General features: G+C 35.4%; 3 protein-coding genes across 6 annotated transcripts; 1 reads left to right on the top strand and 2 right to left on the bottom strand.

The window, feature by feature from the left end:
* Window positions 1-1,159: 1,159 nt before the first annotated feature.
* On the top strand, window positions 1,160-4,173 carry LOC117787337 (protein odr-4 homolog). Its single transcript, XM_034625836.1, has 5 exons — window positions 1,160-1,321; window positions 1,410-1,584; window positions 1,661-1,751; window positions 2,182-2,307; window positions 2,940-4,173. The coding sequence occupies exons 1-5, from the start codon at window positions 1,229-1,231 to the stop codon at window positions 3,958-3,960; spliced, it is 1,506 nt and encodes a 501-aa protein (XP_034481727.1). The 5' UTR covers window positions 1,160-1,228; the 3' UTR covers window positions 3,961-4,173.
* Window positions 4,174-16,750, bottom strand: LOC117787336. Of its 2 annotated transcripts, none has more exons than XM_034625834.1 (7): window positions 16,475-16,750; window positions 11,278-11,400; window positions 9,058-9,356; window positions 7,584-8,276; window positions 6,060-6,659; window positions 5,156-5,372; window positions 4,174-5,087 (listed from the first exon to the last, which is right to left on the bottom strand). In XM_034625834.1, exons 2-7 carry the CDS (start codon window positions 11,338-11,340, stop codon window positions 4,848-4,850), a joined length of 2,112 nt encoding a protein of 703 aa, XP_034481725.1. In that variant the 5' UTR covers window positions 11,341-11,400; window positions 16,475-16,750; the 3' UTR covers window positions 4,174-4,847. The 2 variants fall into 2 exon arrangements, with proteins under 2 accessions (XP_034481725.1, XP_034481726.1); XM_034625835.1 differs by lacking the exon at window positions 16,475-16,750 and adding an exon at window positions 13,948-13,966.
* A 628-nt stretch (window positions 16,751-17,378) lies between these two features.
* On the bottom strand, window positions 17,379-21,186 carry LOC117787365. 3 transcript variants are annotated; one of them, XM_034625874.1, is made up of 7 exons: window positions 20,986-21,186; window positions 19,941-20,249; window positions 19,771-19,874; window positions 19,570-19,711; window positions 19,318-19,516; window positions 18,415-18,557; window positions 17,379-18,166 (listed from the first exon to the last, which is right to left on the bottom strand). In XM_034625874.1, exons 2-7 carry the CDS (start codon window positions 20,205-20,207, stop codon window positions 17,537-17,539), a joined length of 1,485 nt encoding a protein of 494 aa, XP_034481765.1. In that variant the 5' UTR covers window positions 20,208-20,249; window positions 20,986-21,186; the 3' UTR covers window positions 17,379-17,536. The 3 variants fall into 3 exon arrangements, with proteins under 3 accessions (XP_034481765.1, XP_034481766.1, XP_034481763.1); XM_034625875.1 differs by having other exon boundaries at window positions 19,318-19,495; window positions 19,941-20,254; XM_034625872.1 differs by having other exon boundaries at window positions 19,941-20,254.
* Window positions 21,187-21,585: the final 399 nt, after the last annotated feature.

Below are 21,585 nucleotides of genomic sequence, written 5' to 3' on the forward strand. Positions count from 1 at the left end.
TACTGAGTAATAAGGTTGCTGCCTTAATTTAAGAGCTTTAAAGTATGCAGATGGTTATTCATCGATGAAGATACTTACGTTTATTCTCTGTGTTTGCTGTGAGTGTCATAATGCAATTGAAATATTGACAGCACCAGGTGTGCGGTTTACGTTAGCACAAATGCTACTTATATAATGCTCTTTAATGACGCATGTTATTATTATGATATGTTATATATTACAAAAAGTGAGTTCGCTTATTCTTATAATATATATTTTTAAAATATATTATATATCATTTATATCAATTAACAATCATTTGTATCTTAAATTCAAAAAATTAAAAAACTAGGTAGATATAAAACAGACCTTTTGTCTAATGATCTTAATTTAATGTAAGTATTATCTTTTAACTTTTATATTTACATTCTTTTGAAATAAGTTGTAAATTTTGTTTAACAGCCAAATTTCTGTTTTTTATATATTTTTCTTCTATTGATATATGTACTTCTAAAACAAAACAATTATATTTATGATATTAATCAAGCACTTAGACTCTAAGAGCAATATAATATTCGTAATTTTTCATTGAAACCTAATTATGTCATTATTTGCATTTCAGCTACAATTTGTTTCCTTTGCAATGCAATTTAAACAAAGTTTTGGCGCCATCAAACTGTTCGTCTCTTCTTCTTGCTTTTCCGAAGGGTGTCGAAACCACTACAAGCTATCGATAATTCTAAAATTGCAAGTCGCTATGAATCAACTGAACTTCTATCATGATTTAGTTTGTTCGTTCGTTCACTTAGTTCACTTACTATAGTAAACTAGACTAGTTCAATAGAGCTGATTTTAATTTTAGTTAATTTCAAATTGCAAAATGAATTAACTTTGCAATAAATTAAAAATTTGAAGAAAATTTGAAATACAAAATTAATTAATTAATTAATAATTAATTTTAATAAAGACTTGAAATTCGTAACACCTCGGGGAGGGAAGTTACAAATGTAATTCTAAAAAACAATATCAAAAAATTTACAATGTTCAAAATCTATTCAAAAATTTAAAAAACCTAAAATTTAAAAAATTCAATAAAAAGTTTAATTGTTTTATCTTATACTTTTTTTGTCAAGTTGACTAAAATCGTACGGCTTGGCACATCGGAAATTTTGCCGGGTGGCAGCCTTGAGTCTCAACTCCAGAATTGACACATTTGTTTAGTATTGTTGAAAAATAAAAACGAAATATAATGCGCACCGTGCTTTTGAGCAAAGCCGATGAGGTCTATCTGGAGAAGTGCGCTCAAGAGCACAGTTTCTCCTATGGCATAATCGTTGGACATGTAAGTGCAACAATTGTGATGCACCGGCCACCGCCACGTAGTTTATTTTGTTGACTGCAAGTTTCCCCTGTACTCCTCCACCCCCCAGCAAGCTGATCTAACCAAGAGTGTTGTGGTGCACTTGGCCCGCAACAACGAGGAAGATGCCGACCTAGAGGATTTAACAGACATCTGCTTGACAACGAGCGACATAAATCCACAGGCATTGGCCACCCAATGGCTCAGCGCCAGCAAGATGTGCCCCGGCTCCTTTGACGTCATAGGTTCGTTCGTTCGCCCTTTGTGACCTGTGGCAACAACCTGTGACCCAAATTCACAATTCTCTCCCCTCTCCTCCAGGTATCTTTATAGCCTCTGCGCGTCCCGAGGTTGCCGATGAGCACAGTGACGAATTTAAGAACGCCAAGAAACTGTTCTCCGATGTCTACGAGTAAGTTTTTTAAATTCTAAAAATAATATTTCATAACGTTTTAAGGAATTAAAATTGGAAGTATTGAGAAGGCAAAATTTAAGATAAAAGCCAAAATGCAAAATATTTTATTTAAATTTGATGTCCCATGTATAAGTATTGTTTTCCACATTTATTTAAAATCCAATTGCATTATATTATTTCTAATATTAATGAAATTGATTTTTCCAAATTTGTGAAATCTACATATTTTCTTATTTTTATTTCCTAATATTTGTACTGTGAATGTTTTTGGCAAAATCATTTTCCCAATTTATGTTCCCTTTTTTGGATTTCCTTATATTTAATACTCTTTTATCATTGTTTCTGTAAATCTTGCAAAATAATTTAAAATTCGACTTCGGTGGCAATGGATGCTTCAATAATTTAATATTGAACTCTTTAATTACAGTTTGCTGCTGCAGAGCAACAGCTCATTTGGAGTCTACACTACAGACATGGCACAAACTGACTATGTGTTTCTAGCCTACTCCCTATCCGACAAACGTGTGCTCTGTAAAAACTATACCTACGGAAAGTAAGTAAAAAACTATTAATACTATTTATAATTGTTAAGTGCTTGGGCTTAGGGTCTTTACGGTAACACAACTGTTTACTCATGTATCTTGTATATTCTTTTATCAATTATCTTGTTGGCTACATTCGTAAACTCTCCTTAAGACATTGCAAAAAATCGTATTTTACGGCAAACATAAAATGCATCATATGGTAAATAATATAAACATATTGAAAATTATGTACTTACAATTATCTTTGAATGTTTTACGCTCATTATTGCGAATTTGTTCATATTCACTAAGTTTGTAGCATTTTCGAATCTTAACTTCAGTTTAGTTTTATGGAATGCATTTTATGTGTTTCGGTTTATCTCTAGATATACTCGTATATAGTATAGTCGTATGTTGTACTTATCGGGCATGTTCTACAAATCTCAAAATATAGTTGAGGAATTTGATGATTAATTAAAATGTATTATAAAATGCTTAATTAATTTTTTAATTCAATAGAGGCATTAAATATATTTGTAACTAATGTATTTATCAAAATATCCTCAGATTTGTGGTACATATCTGTATAACTTTTATTTGTATAAATCATTATATTTTGTATGAGTCATTGATATTGAATTTATATATATATTATTCCCAGCGGTGGCACTTTCTCCAAAATAGAGCATCGCTTCGTGGAGAAGCCATTTGAGTGGATACAGATTGAGTGCAATTACGATCTGGATGATGTCATACCAATTGTCGATGCAGCGAGACGTATTAATATTGAAGAACAGTTCCAAAACATCATTATGACGATTCGTAAATATCTGATTGCCAGTGAGGTGTTTCTACAGAACGAAGTAGTCGAGGACACAATCGATTTGCAGACCTACATAAAGAAGAAAAAAGTGATGGACGTGGATAAGCTTAAGACATCAGCGAGCACCAACAATGCAACATCAGCCACAAATACAACAGCCGTGCCTGCATCGACATTGCATTTGTTATCTGCAAATGAAGACTCCACTGGCAATGTGATACGTGCCAGCATTGTGATGCCCGTCAAATGTCAGCTAAATAGTCCAACCAATATAAAAATCAACGAATTTAATGGCACACTGCGTATGAGCGGGATGATCTTCTCAAGGATCTACTGCAATTCACGGAACACTATTGCAGACGTAAAGCGTTTCGTGCGGGATGATGTGCTACGTTCCTTGATTACGCGCATACAAGTCTACTGTGATGGCCTCACCGATCCTCATGTCTCCAACGAGGCGGTTTATATAAGCGAGCCTCCTAGACGTGTCTTCTTCAGCATTCCCGTGGATGGGGCCAGCAGCAGCAGTAGCAGCTCAACACCATCTAACCAGTCATCAATTCAATTCTCAGAATATCTGTTCCGTGGCGAAGCTCCCACCGTGGCTGTAGCCCAAGCCAAACAAGTACTAGATGTAGATCTCGATCCGGAGGCAATCATGTTAGATGCCGAGGGCCTGCCGGAAGATGGCAACTTTACCAACAGTCAACCAGATACCGACCACATTGATGGAAGCCGCAGCATGACCAGCTCGATGCCAAAGCGTGAACTCTCTCGCAGTCTCTACATGGTTGGAATTGCAGTGGCCCTTCTGGTGCTCCTTGCCTCGGTGGCATTGCACTATGCAATGGCTGGATAGTAGGGGGATTAATGTGCAACCTTATATAGATTACTTGTATGTGCATACACATATGTATGCAGGTGAATCTTGTGATGGTTTTTTATACATAATACACAAATGCTATACTCTTATGTCTAGTAGATGAAATGTAAAAATGACCCGTTAAATAGTTTTATTATTGAAGCCTGAACGGGCAGCATTTAATACTTATGTAATAAATCAAAGAAATACTAATTTGACAAGCTTACTTTTATTATATTCGCTTTTAAGGCATTTATTTTAGTACATTTTATTGGTATTGGACTTAAGGTCTATCAAAGCGAATTCTTTTTGTTTAGAAAGTATTTATGTTTGGCAAGGAAAGGCTTATATTTATATATAAAATACATTAAGATTGCAACAACATTAGTTCTATATAAAATTAATCTTCGACTGAGCATCCCCAAAGCAGCTTCAGTTTATACACATGTTTAAATAATTAGTAGATAGACGATTACATTATATCGTACAACTTAAAATATTCTGCTAGTTAAGTGCCCAGCTTAAAGCTATTTACCAACTCTTTCCTATACATATAAATAAATTTTCTCTAATTCCTTGTAGACCATCCAATAATCTTGTTAAAAAACGCTGAAAATCTTTAGTTACTTGTTAAGTGTAAATTTGCATAGATTTGTGTTGAATATACGTATCTTATTCGCGCTGTATCTCAAGTCAAAATCGTTTGGGAAATCTCCTTTATAAGGCCAAGCGATAAACTCAAGTAATTCAGAATTCATGTTTATAAAAATGAGAAGTTATAGAACTACGAGTATGTTTTATATTATAAATAAGTAGAATCTCACAGCCTCTGAAACATAACGAGCTTAACCCTAACCTTTATCTATGATTACTTTCGTAGGGATTCAGTGAAATTTGCAGTTTCCATCGCAGTTAATGACCGACCACACCCAGTCGACGTAGTTGGGCACCTTTGCATAGATGCCAAACTTATTGCGCTTGGCGCAGCCATCTCCAAAGGACGTAATGCCAAAAATAGTCCACGGGTGGTTGGCCTTGGTAGTATCCCGACAGAGTAAAGGACCTCCCGAGTCTCCAGCACAAGTATCAATGCGTCCACGTTGATGACCAGCGCAAAACATGTTCTAAAGATTAGAAATAAATCATAAGTTTTTGTTTACTTTAATTTACAATTAAATTATTGAAATTATACCTTTGTGATGGTGTAATCGTGATAGACACTTCTGCAGTTGTCCATGGGTATAATAGGTAAATCTGCCTGTTGTAAAATTGATGTACCCATTGCGTCCCGATTACGTCTCTTTCCCCAGCCAATGACCGTGCAAACGACATTCCTGGGCAAAGGTTGATAAGGTCGCGGCAAGCAGGAATAACCAATCCAGCTGGTTGAGTTGACGGGCTTGGGAAGCCTATAGATATAAATGTGTAAGTGAATTTCAGGGTCAGATATGCACTATTCCTAGCTCAAACAATTATAAAAATTCAGTTAACTTTACATTCGCTTTAAAGTGAAAAGCGGAAACACTGAAAGAACGGTTCCTTTAGAGCATATTCTGGCAGGGAATCTACTCCTGCTCTGTAAAGATCTTTATAAATTAAAAAAAAAAAAACACGACAGAAACCATTCTAGTAGACGAAACAAAAAGAATACCTTCAGAAGCCACTCTAATTTGAAAAAATGCCATGTATTCCTTTTCATGCAATTATTTGCACATTTAGCACACAATTAAAGCATATATGGTACGAAGAATTTATCGTGAAAATGTAAGCGTAGAATAAGTCATTCCATATTCGAGAAAGTTATAGTGAAATTCTAAAATTGTATTTTAAATAAATTTGGTATTTTATATCTGATAAAATTTAATAAATTAATAGAAGGCATTGTAGACTAATTATATTCTGAAGCTTAAGATAATACCTTAAAAAAAAGCTTTTGTAACTAGTATTTTCTAATTTGCATTGCATTGCGATAACTTCAATTTGATAGCACTACCTTTAATAACTGAAGAGATCGAAGGAACAGTGCTTAATTGTACCGGCTGTTACCACCCATTTTTTTTTACTCTCAAAGAACGCAGTGTATTCAAAAAGTTTACCTTAACAGAGCCACATCGCTGTCCACCGTCTTCTTGTCAAACTTCGGATGCTTGAAGCTCGTCCTCACCCGCAATTGCACCTCAGTTCCATCCTCATACTCCAGATTGTGTTCCCCAAAGCGCACGTAGAGCACTTTCCTTACACAATGAGCCGCTGTTAGGACCCAAAGAGGAGCTATCAGGGTTCCTCCGCAAAAGGCCTCTTTATAGCGATTCAAGATCGCCACTTGCCACGGCCATTCGCCCTTTTTGGCCGACTTTCCGCCAATGATTTTCAGCATGTTATACACGCTTCGTTGCCCGTTCCTTGCAATACCACAGTGCAATTTCAGAGGCGAGTATTCGGGTCCTCGATAACCTTTCCCACTCATGATAACATTCACATCATTTTTACTCAATGTGCCTGCACCTGGCTCTGTGTGCATGCGCCTCAAGGCTCCGCCATGACCGGAACTGGAACCTGGTCCTGGTCTTGTCTCATAGACTGGCGCTTTTTGGACTTGTGTCTGTAGCCATTGCTGGCAGAAGCTGCCCTCTGTGTAGCAGTAGGCGATCTCCCGAAGCACCTCCCGACCACACTGCTCACTCACTCGGCATTTTCTGGAAATCAAAAGGATATAAAACTATTAATCTTTTATGTTATAATCTTCACATGACTTCATGTCATTTAAAAATGTTCCTTGTTTGTTTTTGGGTAGATCTATTTTTTATACACCATTACAGATAAATTTTGATAAGCACCCTAAATGCTAATTAAAGTATTTTCAGGAATTTTTAACAGATTATTTAACGTGGCAGTATGAAAATCGAACCCAGCTGTTTTACAAACTTAAGTTCTAATTTTATGACAGGGTGGCAACTCAAGCTTAAAAGCCACGGAACCTCACTTGGGTAGTTCAAGATTAGCGTTTATACTTAAGTTAAATTTATATTATAAAATTAAAAATCTGTTTTCAAGCTGCTTTGGTAACTTATTATTTTTATTGATATGTAGGAAAAAGGTTGTGGTCTCAAAAATTTAAATTACAACTCATCTCCAGGTCTACGGAATCCTACATTTTAAATTTGGAGTATCTAGCTTATATATAAAGTCTGAGATCATCAGGAGTAAACAATCAAAAGAATATAAATCTTTTCGCCAGTTGATAAAAAAAATATTTTTATTGTGTACTTCACCTTGTGACTATTTCCGGATCTGTACTAAAAATTGCATCACAATCGGATAATAAGTTTGGAAGTTTATTTTAGAAACAATATACCATAGCAATTTTGACAAAAAAAGGATTAAGCTCATATGATTATTTTAATTTTAAAGTCTGCTATAGTCTAGAAATCGACACCGATTTTGGTAGCTCTAGCTCTTATAGTCTTTGGGATCGACACGAAAAATAAACAAACTGACGTTTACGTATATTTATTTGACTCAGCTATTAATCCTGATCCATAGTATTACTATCACATATGTTGCCACTAGTTATAATGATCTTCTACCCTTCGACTAGCGAGTATAAAATGTACACTTACTTATAGCGACGTGTGGTGCACTTGGGAGAGCACCTGGTCCAGCGGCTCCACTTTGAGTAGATGCGTCGATGACGTGGTAGCAATCCATCCGGCGTATTACGTTCCTTTGTCGGTGACAGTAAGCTAATGTTACGATATTCCGAATACTCATCTGATTCGCCATATGCGTTATCTGGCTCGAAATCAAAGTCCTCGTATTGAAAGACGTCTCCTTCCAAGCCAGCGTCGCTTTCAGCTCCTCCCAAACTGCGCTGCTGAGAAGTAAGCGATCTCTTCTCCAGATAATCCTCGAAATCATCATCGATATAGTGTGGTCTGTGCTTGGGCTTGGACTTTTTTCTATTTCTCTGTCTGGGATGCTGCCTTGGATTCGGTCTCAACTGCTGTCGATCCCTTTTTCTGTTTCTTTTCAGCACAAAAAAGTCGCCTTGATCACCATCATAATGGGAGTCATCGTCCTCTTCTGCCTCTTCGATGGGATAGACATGTGGCGGCTTTCTGTGAACTACCTCCACAGAGTCTATATCCGAGTGGGAATATGAGTGAGATCTGTGTGGTTGAAAAGGTGATCCACTCGATGCGGCTGCCGCAGCATTGATGATAATGGATGGCGTATTGGGGTTACTGTGCCTTAGGTTTCCCTGGAAATGATGCTCCTGCCTTGGCTCGTGCCACTTTACCGAGGGATTGCAGCTAAAAAGATTTCAAATGTGATCAAGTTTCATTTCAAAACATTCGGTAAGATCCAAAAACAGGTGTACATATTCTGATACAAAAAAAACTTATTATCTTATAATAATAATAATAGTTTTAAAAAAAATTTTAAGAAAAATTATTAAATATGAAAAAGAAATTTAAAATTTAATAAATTTAAAATTTTTTTTTTTTTTTGAGAAACCAAGTTTAAAAAGAAATTTTAAGAAGAGTTATGAAAAGTTTAAAAAAAATTTTGAAATTTGAATGTTTTAATTAAAGAAACCAAAAAACAGATGTTAATATCTAATACAAAAATATTTCTATTATAATAACAGTTTAAAAAAAAGATTTTGAAAAACTATTAAGCATGATAAGAAAAATTTTAAATTTAAAAAATTTAATGTTAAGAATATTTGAAATACAATATAATGAAATTTTTTTAATCATAGCTCAAGAATGTCATCAATGATTAAAAAAAAAACTTTACGGTTTCTAAAAATAAATGATTACATAAGTACATATATTTTGATTTTAATCATGAAGCTTTTGAAATATTTAACATTAAATTATGAAAACTAAAAAAAAAAACATCCAAAATCGCTAAATAATATGAATTTTAAATTCTCTCCCAATGACAAAACAAAATAAAAATGATTAGATAATCTGAGAAATAAGATGTATTGAAACCAAATTTAAATCTGTTGTGGGAATCCCTCTATTTATTTATAATAAAATTTTAGAGAATTAAGTTTTGTTGCGTAGTGTAATCGACACTTACTGTAGGCACTTGCGTTGTTCCATGTGTTTGGTATGACCACATTTCCGCTTTGCACGACAATAGCGTTCCCTTCGTCTAATGCAATCCTCATCGCAGGATGTCCACTGAGACCAACGGCTGAAGGGATGCGGATGGTTTATGGCCTTTCGTCGTCCACTCCATCTCTGATGGGAATGGGGCATGTAGAGCCGATGCACCCGCTGTCCGTTGTGCCAATGTGATCCGTGATAGCTTCGATGACCCAGTGCATCATTGAACTCAGCACGAATGTGTCGCTTTGCCTCCTGAACAATGCCGCCCTGCCAGCAAAAAAATGGGAGATATCGGAAATCTTTCATTGATCATTTCATTAAGATCGCTTGCTTCCCATTTACACAAAGTCGCAGACATGTTAACGATTGCCAAGGCAAAAAAAAAACGAGTCCACAATTACACACATATATATATATATATATATACTTATATGCATATATGTTTGCTCGTAAAGACGTCGCAAGTGTGGATAATTCAGGCCGTAGCCAAGTGAAAATAGTGCAGGGGATGGAAGATGCAGTTGCAGTGTATTTGAGGTGTCATTGCTCTCGTCTGACTCGGGACCAAGAAAACTGATGCATTTATGCTTCCAGCTCGAAGACGGGGCTGCCTCCTAGCTAAAAATAACACAGAGTTGCTATGACGGCACGGGAAGACTCGGCACAGCATCGCCATCGCTGGCGTATCCCTTTTCCTGTGTCAGTCCCATCGAAAATAGGTTGAGGCAGCAAAATGCCGTCGTTAGAATTGGCACGGCAGTTCCTGTCACTGTCGACAGGGAATGATAGCAGCTCTGATGATACCCTGTATTCAATCATGACCTTGGGTCAATGTATTTTTTTAGGTACGAAGTTCAGACTGGAGCTTGAGTTTAGGTACAGATAATCACCAAGTTTATGACAAGACACAAATTCTTTTAGATTTGTGCGGATGCGTAATCGGACATTCCCACTAAAAACAATAATAAGTCAAACTTCCTTAAAGCGAAATTTCTACAGAGAATTGCTTGTCTTCTACATCTACTTATTATTTATTTATATATTATCTTCTTGTTAAAATAAAACGACTTATGTACAATTTTTACAAGTTTTGCACGCGTTCTGTTGATCACCCTCAAATATCGAAAAACCATTATACTATACTTAAAATCAATGATTAATAGGGGGAGCTTCATTGTACAGATTATATACCGTGAAAGTTGTCGGCAAGATAATAGGCAAGTTCAACTTAAAGAATTTTAAAGAATAACTAAAAAATTTATTCAAACATTGTCAAATATAACGTGCCTTCTTAACGTGCCTAAATATTGCACACATGCCAAAATAACGTGTCTGGCTCAAATTTAACAGATTTTTAGCGATTTTGATATTTTTAAATATTCTGTAAGTCCAATGTTTTTTAAGCGACCTAAACAGTTGAAATCGCTTCGAAAAACAAAAATTTAGGGCTAACTAAGAAAAATAAAGTAATTTTTTTAATTATCATCTTTTGGAGTTAAATTACAATTATCTCGGATTATTTGAGTTTTTGACTGATTCCTCAAGTAGATCTTCGATGTGCCACCTTAGAGTGACCTCCAAAAAAATGTATATATTTTTTACAGATATTGCTTTTATATCGTATCATCCATTCATACAGCGTTTTCGAAAATTAAAAAAGTCAACTACAGTCCACTCAAATTTTTAGGATCAATATAATTTTGAAGCAATACTATCAATTGGAAGGCAATATCCTTGCAGCTGTTATAAAATTCGAATTGAAAAATGTAGCTATTAAATAAATTCACAGTTGTCATACCTTCTCAATTCACTAGGTCACGCCAGAGTTGTCTAACCTTAACAATTTTGGTAATTCAATTGCGACTAACTGTAACACTCACTCATGCGGAAATACAAACTGCACGACAATCAATCAAGGGCATTTGATACCGTTAGGTTGTCGGGGTCACAGATACAATATCTATGAGAATGTACATATAGTATCAGATATATATATCAGAACATAATAAACCACAATGGGATTACTCAATTTGGGCTGAGATAATTGGTGCACAACTTGTGAGTAGACAAATTTGTAAATTATTCACAGTTTGCCAATCGTTGAATTGACAAGAGAATTGTATTCGATTGACATCACGATTTTCGGGTTTGTGCTGTGTGTCAAGTGGGATTGTCCCATTGTACTCACCTGACTTTGGGCCAGTAGCTGTAAGAGTGCCAAGCATTTGAAAAAGTTGTAAATTAGCCACATGCTTTATATGGTATTATGTGTGGATTCTTTAGGCAATTCTACTCCTAACAATTGGAAATTCTGGAAAAAGAAGATAAAAAGGAACAGATATTTATGCACATTGTAAAATACAATATAATATTTAAAATCCAGTTTAATTGATAAAATTTAATGAGTTGTTCATACATTTGTTAATTTAATAGCTTATGTTTAATGCAGAAGTAATCATATTATGACCGTATTATCATATGCGAACATCTATGTAGATCTAGCACAGTGCAATGCTATTCGGCATCAATTAACTAGTTTAATTTGCCCTAACTAATCGGCTAATTTGCGTCAAAAAAAAAGTACAATCACAACTAGTCAGATCTTTGGGGCAGCGCACAATTAAACACAATTCCGATGTCTGATTTTTTTCTTTTCTTTTTTAATTTATTTAGAGCAGACTGACGCAGTCTGTTTGCCCACCAGGGCTAAGTATCAACTACAAAGCAAATATTTGAACTTGCAAGAGACCTTAAAACTCGACGATCAAACGCGTGGGCAGATCGCACAAAAAAAAGTGAAATTATTTCATGTACTCATGTAATTACAAACAGACAAACAGATGAGCAAAAAATTAAAAACATAAAGATAAATTATTTTTAAAATTGAAAGTCTGGGGCGGCTGCTGTTTTTTTTTTTTTTGCCTTTGACGAACGCAATGAATAAGATGAGCGAGACTCACTCTATATTACGAGTACCCGTACTTATGCATTGGCTTATGGTCCGTGCTGATCTGGTCCGGTTCGCATCGAGCCTGAGCACAAAAGTTCCCTGCCTATTCCCCTACCCCTTCCCCTTTAATATCATTAACTTCAAGTTGCACTGTGGAATTTAAAGTGGCAACAGCAGCACTTGGTAAATGCTAAAAAAAAAAACACAATGTACATACACATGTATTTATTTTTCAGAAACAAGTACAATCGATCTTACGTCAATGTTGAATATTGTTGACCAAATTTAGATACGATTAATGTGAAACTGCATTCGAATACAGTCCCATTACAAATATGGTCACGAACCCTTTAAGGATGCATACAAAAGACTTTAAGAAGAGGCTAAAACTGAAATAATATATTGGCTTGGTTACACTTCTGGACTTTCACAGTTCCTGCTTTTCCAGAAAGAATGGGACCATTTAACAATAGTTTGATAATTTGCATTCAATCGGCTCTTCACTTAACCATAGAAATCATGGGATATCTTTTATTTTAAAGTCAGGGTTGTGAAACTTAAAGTACTTATTTATGAGCAATTTAATTAATATCAATACCAATTTAAGAAAATATGTAAAATATATTTCATATATAAATTTTATATTAAATCTCCTTTCGTTGACTTTATAATAATGATTCATGAAATACAATTTATTTCGATTCTAAGAAATATTTTTCAAAATGAAGAACAGATACACGCATTTCTGCCTGCCTGTTTAATTCTTAAATAAATATTTTTTTAAGAACCTATTCATAAATATGTTGGAATTGCTCGAATTTACAATATATTATTTTAGCTGCCATAAGATTGAGTAGTTGTATGAAAAAACCTGACGTATTCTTGAATATATTTCCAAAAGTTCCATAATTAATTTGTATCTGAATGATTGCATCAAAAACTATTTTGATATCACATGAATTATATCAAATTCAGAACATATATATTTAGGAACATAAATTATGTGAACATAAATCTTTGGCATGCGGAAAACAATGGGTTTCCCAATTTCAACAACATGTCAAAGAAAACAAGATTTGCTATAAAAACTTAAATCAAATTGTTGGAATTTTAAAGCATTGCCAAGTGTTTTAATGATTTGCTAGAATTTAGATAATAAAAAAAATAACATGTATAAATTGTTTAAAAGTATTTGCAAATCAAGAGTGAATCATTAATTAAATTTATATACTACACAATTATTAAACTATAAATTTCCCATATGGTCGTTATTTATTCACTTGATGCCATAGTGGGTGTGTTTATATAATTACGGGTGTATTTATGTATTCATGAGTACTACGGCTTCTGATATACCCCTTACTTTAATCCTCAAATTAACCCCAGTTGAGCCCCCAACATGGCTATCTGACAGTGCCATGATCTCTTAAATGGTTGACTAACTGTCACTCTGGATTGCCTACGGAATGTTCGTATACTTATAACATTATCAGAAAACAAACCACTAGAAACTATTCTTAAACACCTGACGACATACGCATACATATTTATGTCTTTACACACACACATAAATATTTATGTACTTGTATATTCTTAATTTAGAACGCTGCGCGTCCGCAAAGCACCCACAGCAGCCCGATGACGTCGACGTCGACAGAGGCAGCGACAGAGGCAGAGGCAGTGGCAGAAACGAAGACGTCGAACCTAGACGCGGATGCGCTGACGGGTGTAAACAAACCGTTCGTCATAGCCATTGTGGCAATCGCACCTCTTTAATACCCCACCGAGAGACTAAGTGCGATTAACATTTAACTTATTAGCGAGAACAAATGTGATAAACTCTGGGTATACCTTTAAAATAAGTTTAAGTACGAGGGGTATACCTGACTGACCTGAATAATTAGTTACTTGTGATCTTATTATTCTATAAACTGTTGACAACAGTTTGAGTATTAGATGTAATAGAACCAAATTTCCCCTATGTTTGACTAGATTCCTAAGGGTGGTCGTAATTTAGACACCCGTCTGGAAGTTGCTTTACTCAGGATATGATATTATATAACAGAAGTTTGCTTACCATATCAAACTTAAGCTAAAAATTCATATTAGTGTAGGATTTTGCAAGTAATCTAATATATATTGATAGACTATCTATATACATATCTATACTACTAACTACCTACTTATAAAATGTAAGGGAGATCGACATTGCAATTGATCTAAAAAATAATTAGGGTTATTTACATCTAGAATTTGTATAATGTTTTCTATCTATAATAAGCAATTCATCAATCAAGAAGATCAATACTGCGATATCAGATAATCGTTGAACCCATTTACACCCATAATTATTCAGAGGTCTTACAGAAGTCAAAACCAACTGAAAATCTAAAAAAAAAAATCCATAAATTTTTGATTCTGAATGTGATATTACTGAAAAATATTATCAAGATCGCTAAGGAAAATCATATAACAATTTATAATAGCAAGCCAAAAACATGTCAAATAAATATGAGGTATTTACAAGTCGTGTAGACTTGTATAGATTTATTCATTTGCTGCTATGAATGAACACTTATGAATGAAAATGTACGCATTTGGTTAACCAAGGAAAAAACAAAAATAAATAAATAAAATCCGAGAGAAAAGAGTGTAACAACACGTTAGTTAAACGCTCGATAGTCAGATTGGTCAACAGCAACAGCTGCCAACTGTCAGGTGCACAGTGCTAGCCACAAAGTCTGGCGCAGTCAAACGGCCAACAGAAGCCGGCAATGGCTAAACGTCAGTCGGGGCATGCCTTCGGGCCTCTTTAACGAAATGCAATTTTAATGGCGCTTACGACAAAAATTACGAAAAGCGAAACGCGAATTACGTTGCTACTGTTTGTTGTTGTTTACGTCTCGAGTGGGCAGCGCCAGTTGTTAGTGGGCAGTTCTTGTCTTTCTATTCGTGTTTTCAAGCACATGCAAACGTTAGCATGTAAATGTGTATGTATGTGTGTGTGTGTTTATACAAATCGTGTGCAGATGGGCAGCCAACGACGGAAGTTGAATTTGTCAAGTTGTCTGGCATCCAGTTTTGTTATTTTTTTTAATTTTAATTTTTATTAGTCGTTCTTTTATTGAAACACAACAACAACGGTTTCGATTTCTGTTGTAATACGCATAATCATTAAGTTCATTCGGCGGCAATTTAATACACAAACATAAACACACACACGCATATTCATATTAGCGGATGTTTGGTGTCCATAAATCTTGGTTCGTCTGCCTCACACGCGGCTCGTTTCAGTCGCCGCAGCGATGCAATCGCAAAGAAGCTTCGATCACAGAGAGTTACCCAGAGAGAGAGAGAGAGAGAGGCAGGCAGAGCCAGGAGAGAGCCTCCCCCTCTCCAAACCCACCACGGCAGCACATTTTCAACACATGTATGCGTTTATTGCATTTCATTTAGAAAATATGAACACACAGGCATACAAATATGTAAATATAGTTAGTTAAGTAATTGTTTTGACAAAAAAAATGAATGCAAATACATACAGTTAGTCGAAATAAAATTCGCACACTTGTTTAATATTTTTTCAAATAGTCATATTAAATAATATTAATATTTTTATTATTTGTACTCTGAACCACACTCAAGCATAATAAAATAGGAATGAAAATAAATATTCAAAAAAAAATTTATTTTTTCAAAAGGAAATGTGAAAAGCTTAAGTTTGGAAAAATTCTTTTTTGAATAACCGTTGATTTTCAAAAATATTTCAACCCAATGGATATCATATTTTATTTTTTTTTAACTTGTAACGAAACCCAATAGAGACTAAAGTAGTATAAGAGTAACATTCAAAACCAAGGAAAGTTTTTTTCTTTTAAAATAAAATGTCAAAAAGTTATTTGATATGTGAAAACAGAAATAACAAAAAATATCATTTATTTTGTAGTCAGTAAGCAATTAACTTTATATATTTTTTATTTTTGGTGATTAGGACAAGTTAAGCAACACAAATAATGAGATCCATTGAATTTTAAATTAAAAAAACAAGTCGTCAAATTTATAGTTTGTCAATGCAAATACTGTAAGTACACACTGTTTTTTGATTTTATGAATGAAAACGGTTATATTCATAATTGGCGCAGTGTCCCTTGCAGCTGCACTTGGAATGTATGAACAAATATGTACATAAATGCCATACAAATAAACATATGTACATACTTATGTTCGTATCAACGTATGTATATTTCTAAAATCAATGGAACGGAATGACGACATCTAATAGAGGGCGACGCATTGCTAATGCTATTGTTGCGTTTTATCGCCTTTCAATTGAATAGTTTTGAGTACGCATACGGTTAATGATTTTTTATTGTTATTATTTGCATGTTAACCAATCGAAGGCACCTTTCAATTAGAGGCTACTGCTGCCGTTTACCTGGCAAACACAAATATACAGGGTGTCCCAACAGTACGATAATTTTCACTAACTTTCGCAAAACAACTAAATTTTTGAATATTTCAAAGTATTTAAGTTTTGAATCTAAAAACGCACTCAATCATTTGGAACGACACTTTAATGCACACTTTAATATTTATCTTTACATTGGAATACCGTAAAGGAAAAACTGAAAAGTGTTTTTCCCGATACGCCAGTTTGCAGCTTCACAACCGCACAACCGCAAACACAACCGATCGCGTCGCTGTCTTCTCGAGAACTGAACGCCAACGCCGAGCGCTTCATACTGAACAACAACAAAAAAGGCAACAAAAACAAACAACAACACAAAATAACGTTGCGTTCGAGGCGACTATTTTCCACACAGATACAAACACACACACACACACACACACATGCAAAGTTTATGCTCTCGCACAGTGGACTGAAAGCAACGTCATGTGGCCGAAAATCATGTGTAAAAACCCCTAAGCGTGAAATGGCCAGAATTTGACCTGGTTTGTGGTCCCTAAATAAACATTGGCCATGGTAATAAAACAGTTAACGGAACAGAAGAAAATAATCTTTCTAAAATTTAAGTTTAAAATTATTGATTTTTTTTTAAGATTTAATTGTTAAATAAAGAAATGTAAGCCTTAAATTACTTTAAAAAACCTAAGATATTTAATTTAATTTTCAAGTACAAAATTCTTAGCGAAATATTTGGAGTGGAATGTAAATCGAGCATTTTGTAATCTGTTTAAAAAGTTCCATGCATGCTATCCCAAAATTTCGAATTGTTATTTTCTGTATAATGAAAGAATGGAGTAAAATAAAAATCGAGCATTTTGTAATCGATTTAAAAAGTTCCGAGATAACTGAACTCTTGAAACCATTCTCTACCAAAATCCCGAATTGGTTTTTTTCTGTATAATAAAAGAATGATAATTTATTAAACGAACACGTAGAGAACAGTTAAAAGCTATTGTTTTGGCATGAACTTGAGCTTATTCTTTAGAAATCAATGGCAATCTCAATTTCAATTCCCAATCCCCAAATCAGTTACTGATAACAATGCCAGGCGGCGATGCGTTGATTGAGGGGGGAACTTTGTAGATGCCGCAGTTGCTCCATTCCGGTGTCGGAGGCATTGTTGTTGCCACCTATTAGAACAGTGCCCAGTACGAGTTTCTTGGCCATTTTCAGCTTGGTCGCCAGCGTTATTCGGATCACAATATTCTCCAGCTGATCGAGACTGCGCAGTGGGACAGATATGGTTGCCTCATCGCCGCCAGCGCCATCCCACTTCGTGGAGAGTGAGGGGTAGAAGGGCGGCGATTTCCAGGCATCCACATAGATGCCATGCTCAAAGACGGTCGTCTTCACATACACTCCCCCGCCGGCCGTCGCCTCCAGCTCGTCCTTAACCTTGTTGGAGCAACGCATGCGCGATGTCGTGATCCGCAAAAGAAGTGTTCCGCCGGAAGAATTGGTCACATTGCTAATACCCATTTTACGCTTCACCTCGGCCGTCATGCGCTGCCAATTATTTGCTCCCGCTCCGGATGACGCACCCTTGGCAATATCCTGCTGTGAATCGGATACTGACTGCACCTCCACTTGGGATTCACCCTCGTTGAGATCGCGCACCTCGAGGGCCAACTCAACCACACCTTTAGCTGAATTTGTAAGCTAAAAAAAATAAAAAGACAACAAAGGTTAAGGGTCATTTTCATGTCATGTCTTTGGCTTTCGTCTGTTTGTTTGTCTTGTCGCAATTTATTATTATTATTATATTATTTTACTTGTACTTTCACTACACCATCTTAATTTCTTTTTCAGTTAACATTCGGGTTATGACATTCAGTTAAGTCATTGTTGCTGCCACTGTCAAGTTGTAGTCTAATTGTCTAGTTGAACCTGTTACAAAGTTAACTTACATAGTTGTTGTTATTACTGGGTGTCGTTTTGGCCACAGTTGTGGTTATATCTTTAATCGGCAGCCACAGTTCCTCCGTCGCGTAAGTTCCAGTTCGCGAGTTACGCTTGAAAATCTTTGGCTCTAGATAGCAGGTGACAGAGCCTAAGAAAATATATGGGAAATGATATTAATTTTATGATAAGATTTTGTTAATGAGAGAGTAATACAGTCGACTCTAACAAATTGGAGATGCTTCTTATTCCGAATTTTTATTTTCGAATTTTGGCGAAAAGCTTTTCTTGACCTCTTTTATTTAAATTCAAATATGCATAAAAACTTAATTTTCTTATTTAATTTTGGTATTTCTTATTTAATGTCTAAAAAAACTTAAAACTTAGCATTTGTAAAACAATTATAACCAAAAGTTTTTTGGAGAAATATACTGCTAGAAAGTTACCGCAACTGTTATAAGTTATAAAATAAAAATTACAGTGTAACTATTATTTCCAAAAGTTCATTTAATTCTTAAAAAAAAAAAAACTTTAATTTTTACTTTTATTGAACATATCAAAAATAATTGTTAATTCGCAACCTTTAATTAAAAACGGCTATTAGATTGTTATCTTGCATGTTTTTAATAAAAATTAAATACAAGAATTAAGAATTATTTATCTTTTATAATTCAATAATAATTTTCATTAATAATTTTCGACCATGTTGGAACTTTATTATTTCTATTTTCTAGACTCAATAGCAATTCTCAAAAACCAATGGCAAATTCAAAACAGAAAGCTCTAGTTGTGAAAGCTTTCAGAGCTCTCAAATGTTATGACAAGTCGTATGTAGGCTAGTAATAATTTCTGACTATCTAGTGTATCACTCTTATTTCCTGATAACACTTTTAACAACCCTTTTTATTTACCTATATTTCTGCGGGATTCACTTATCGTCAATGGCGGCATGGCATCTCTGGGATTCTCCGACGACTTCTTGCCCTTTCCCTTCTGAGGAGTAGCATTTTCAGACTGGGTTTCATTTGTCGCACCGGCGGAAAGACGTTGCACAAAACTGGAACTCTTATCTTTTAGGGAGCGATAGGTCTTGTTGAAACGATTGAAGCTCTGAAAGTGTTACTATAATTCACATATAAGCATTGATAAATGGGTTAGCTTACAGTGGTAGGTAATTCCAATAGAGCATACACGGTAAAGACCAAAAATTGGCCGGCAAAGAGTTCTTCCGGAGTGGATAATTCACCATTTACTGGATTTGTCTGACGTCGTGTTGAAAATGCCGATCCATGTTTCAAAGAAGGCCTATTGAAAAGTATGCATAAATATGTACTATATGAAATTTAATAGCTTTCTTGACTTACTTTATATCTGGGACCAGTGGAAACTTGAAATTTTGATTGAACTTTGGCCAAGAGTTGGTTTGAATGCTGCTATCCAAGCGTTTAGTGCCTGGAAAAAGTTTGACCTGCAACAAGATAAATTAAACTATTATTGCACTCTCTCTTAAGCAATTGCTGTCTCTTGAAATTACCTTAATTAGATAGCCTTGAACAATCTTAAAGCCGAATAGAGAGGGAAGGTGCCGTGCCGCAATTAGATGAACATTCAACTCGGGCATTGCAGTCGTCGTTCCGTTGCTTCGGCTAAAACCGAGCGCACTCTCGTTTTGGTTTTGATTCTGTTGTTGCTCATGAGTCCCGATTGTGATCTGAAAGCCAATCTCTGGTTCCAATGTGACCGATTGGCGCGCCGACTCCTTTGACTGCTGACCCGGCAGCAAGTTGCGTAGTTTGTTCATGTCTTTCTGGGCTCGCTCGCGCACTCAATGCACCGTTGCGCACTGAGCTTTTACATTCGATTGTGTTAAAGAAAAAGTTGATAATATTTTTTTGTAAATGATTTCAGCGCTCTTATCTACGACTCGCACTTCCTATTGATAAAGAAAGAAGCGAGTTGCCACAGTCAGAGCTACTGCCACCAACCTCCCACTTCCAATTAACAAGTTGGCTCTCTTACTTAAAAGTGAAGTACACATAATTATCACATACTCAGCGAGAGACCAAAAGAGAGAGATAGAGAGCAAGGCTACTTAAAAGCTGCGTTTGCTCAAACTCACTGTCGAACAGCTGTTTGGCAAAAGCTTTGCACTCTCTTGCACCTCTCTCTTTCTGTCTTACACTCTGTTCAAAGCTTGATAACGTAAGCGTTCGCTCTGCGAGTGCGCCGACAGCTGCGCGCTCATAATTTGTTAGTGCCCAGTGGCGAATTAGCCAGTCACTTCAATTTAGCGCACTTAGCAAGTTTATCTACACTGTATAAACATGCATTTAGACATGTGTAAATATGTATAATCTTTAGAATCCCACTTTGTTATTATCAATTATCAAAGATATTGAGATATTCAAGTTTACAGAGAGTTTGAAAACTTAAGAGTCTTTGAACCTACAACAAAAAAACCAAATAAGCACATGCAGGTACAAAAGTACATATGTATGTACATAATACATTGTTATAGCTGATGACTAACACCGAAAATTGTGCATACGACATGTGAGCTTTGCCAATAAAAATCATACCTTCATATATCAAAGCTTAAGTAATGTATGGGAAATTCCAATAAGACCCTCTTGCAATTGTTCAATGCGCAGATGATGATGATGTTGACATTCTTATTAAGATCAAACCACAAAGCGATACATTTAACACAGTCACAAAGCGCAGAAAAAACAACAACAACAATTAACAACAACTTGAGATGAGATCGACGATCGACAATCGGACGCTCGCGTTCACCAGCTGATCCAACGCTCAACTGAAATGTAAACTTGGAAATTATTTCGCTGGCAGCAATAATAATAAAATGTAATGCCGACAACCGCGCACATTCTCACAATTCTCTTAAGAAACTCATGTATGTATGTATGTACACAAGAATTATGTACACACAAACACACACACATACACTTGAACATACGCTTCATACTTCGAGCTTTGATTGTCGTCGCTTTCTTGCTCAAAAATGCAATAAGATTCTCTTACTGCTTTCGTGTCGTTGTCTGTGTCACCGTTATTGTGTTGCAACAAAAACAATTACGGGAACAGCAACGATCATAACGCTAGGGCCAATGCGACTGTTAAATACACTATATAAACATGTACACACATATTTATTAGAA

Source organism: Drosophila innubila (assembly GCF_004354385.1).
Source record: "Drosophila innubila isolate TH190305 chromosome 3L unlocalized genomic scaffold, UK_Dinn_1.0 0_D_3L, whole genome shotgun sequence".
NCBI lineage: Eukaryota > Metazoa > Arthropoda > Insecta > Diptera > Drosophilidae > Drosophila > Drosophila innubila.

What these genes read in the sequence shown, in the direction of transcription:
- LOC117787336 (XM_034625834.1), bottom strand. Translation starts at nt 11,340, where the DNA reads ATGTGGCTAATTTACAACTTTTTCAAATGCTTGGCACTCTTACAGCTA. An exon ending in AGCTACTGGCCCAAAGTCAG is followed by an intron (nt 9,357 to 11,277) that starts GTGAGTACAATG and finishes TTTTGCTGGCAG; the next exon opens with GGCGGCATTGTTCAGGAGGC. An exon ending in GAACAACGCAAGTGCCTACA is followed by an intron (nt 8,277 to 9,057) that starts GTAAGTGTCGAT and finishes AAATCTTTTTAG; the next exon opens with CTGCAATCCCTCGGTAAAGT.
- LOC117787365 (XM_034625874.1), bottom strand. Translation starts at nt 20,207, where the DNA reads ATGAACAAACTACGCAACTTGCTGCCGGGTCAGCAGTCAAAGGAGTCG. An exon ending in TTCAAGGCTATCTAATTAAG is followed by an intron (nt 19,875 to 19,940) that starts GTAATTTCAAGA and finishes ATCTTGTTGCAG; the next exon opens with GTCAAACTTTTTCCAGGCAC. An exon ending in CCAGTAATAACAACAACTAT is followed by an intron (nt 18,167 to 18,414) that starts GTAAGTTAACTT and finishes TATTTTTTTTAG; the next exon opens with CTTACAAATTCAGCTAAAGG.
- LOC117787337 (XM_034625836.1), top strand. Translation starts at nt 1,229, where the DNA reads ATGCGCACCGTGCTTTTGAGCAAAGCCGATGAGGTCTATCTGGAGAAG. An exon ending in ATGGCATAATCGTTGGACAT is followed by an intron (nt 1,322 to 1,409) that starts GTAAGTGCAACA and finishes TCCACCCCCCAG; the next exon opens with CAAGCTGATCTAACCAAGAG. An exon ending in AAAAACTATACCTACGGAAA is followed by an intron (nt 2,308 to 2,939) that starts GTAAGTAAAAAA and finishes TATTATTCCCAG; the next exon opens with CGGTGGCACTTTCTCCAAAA.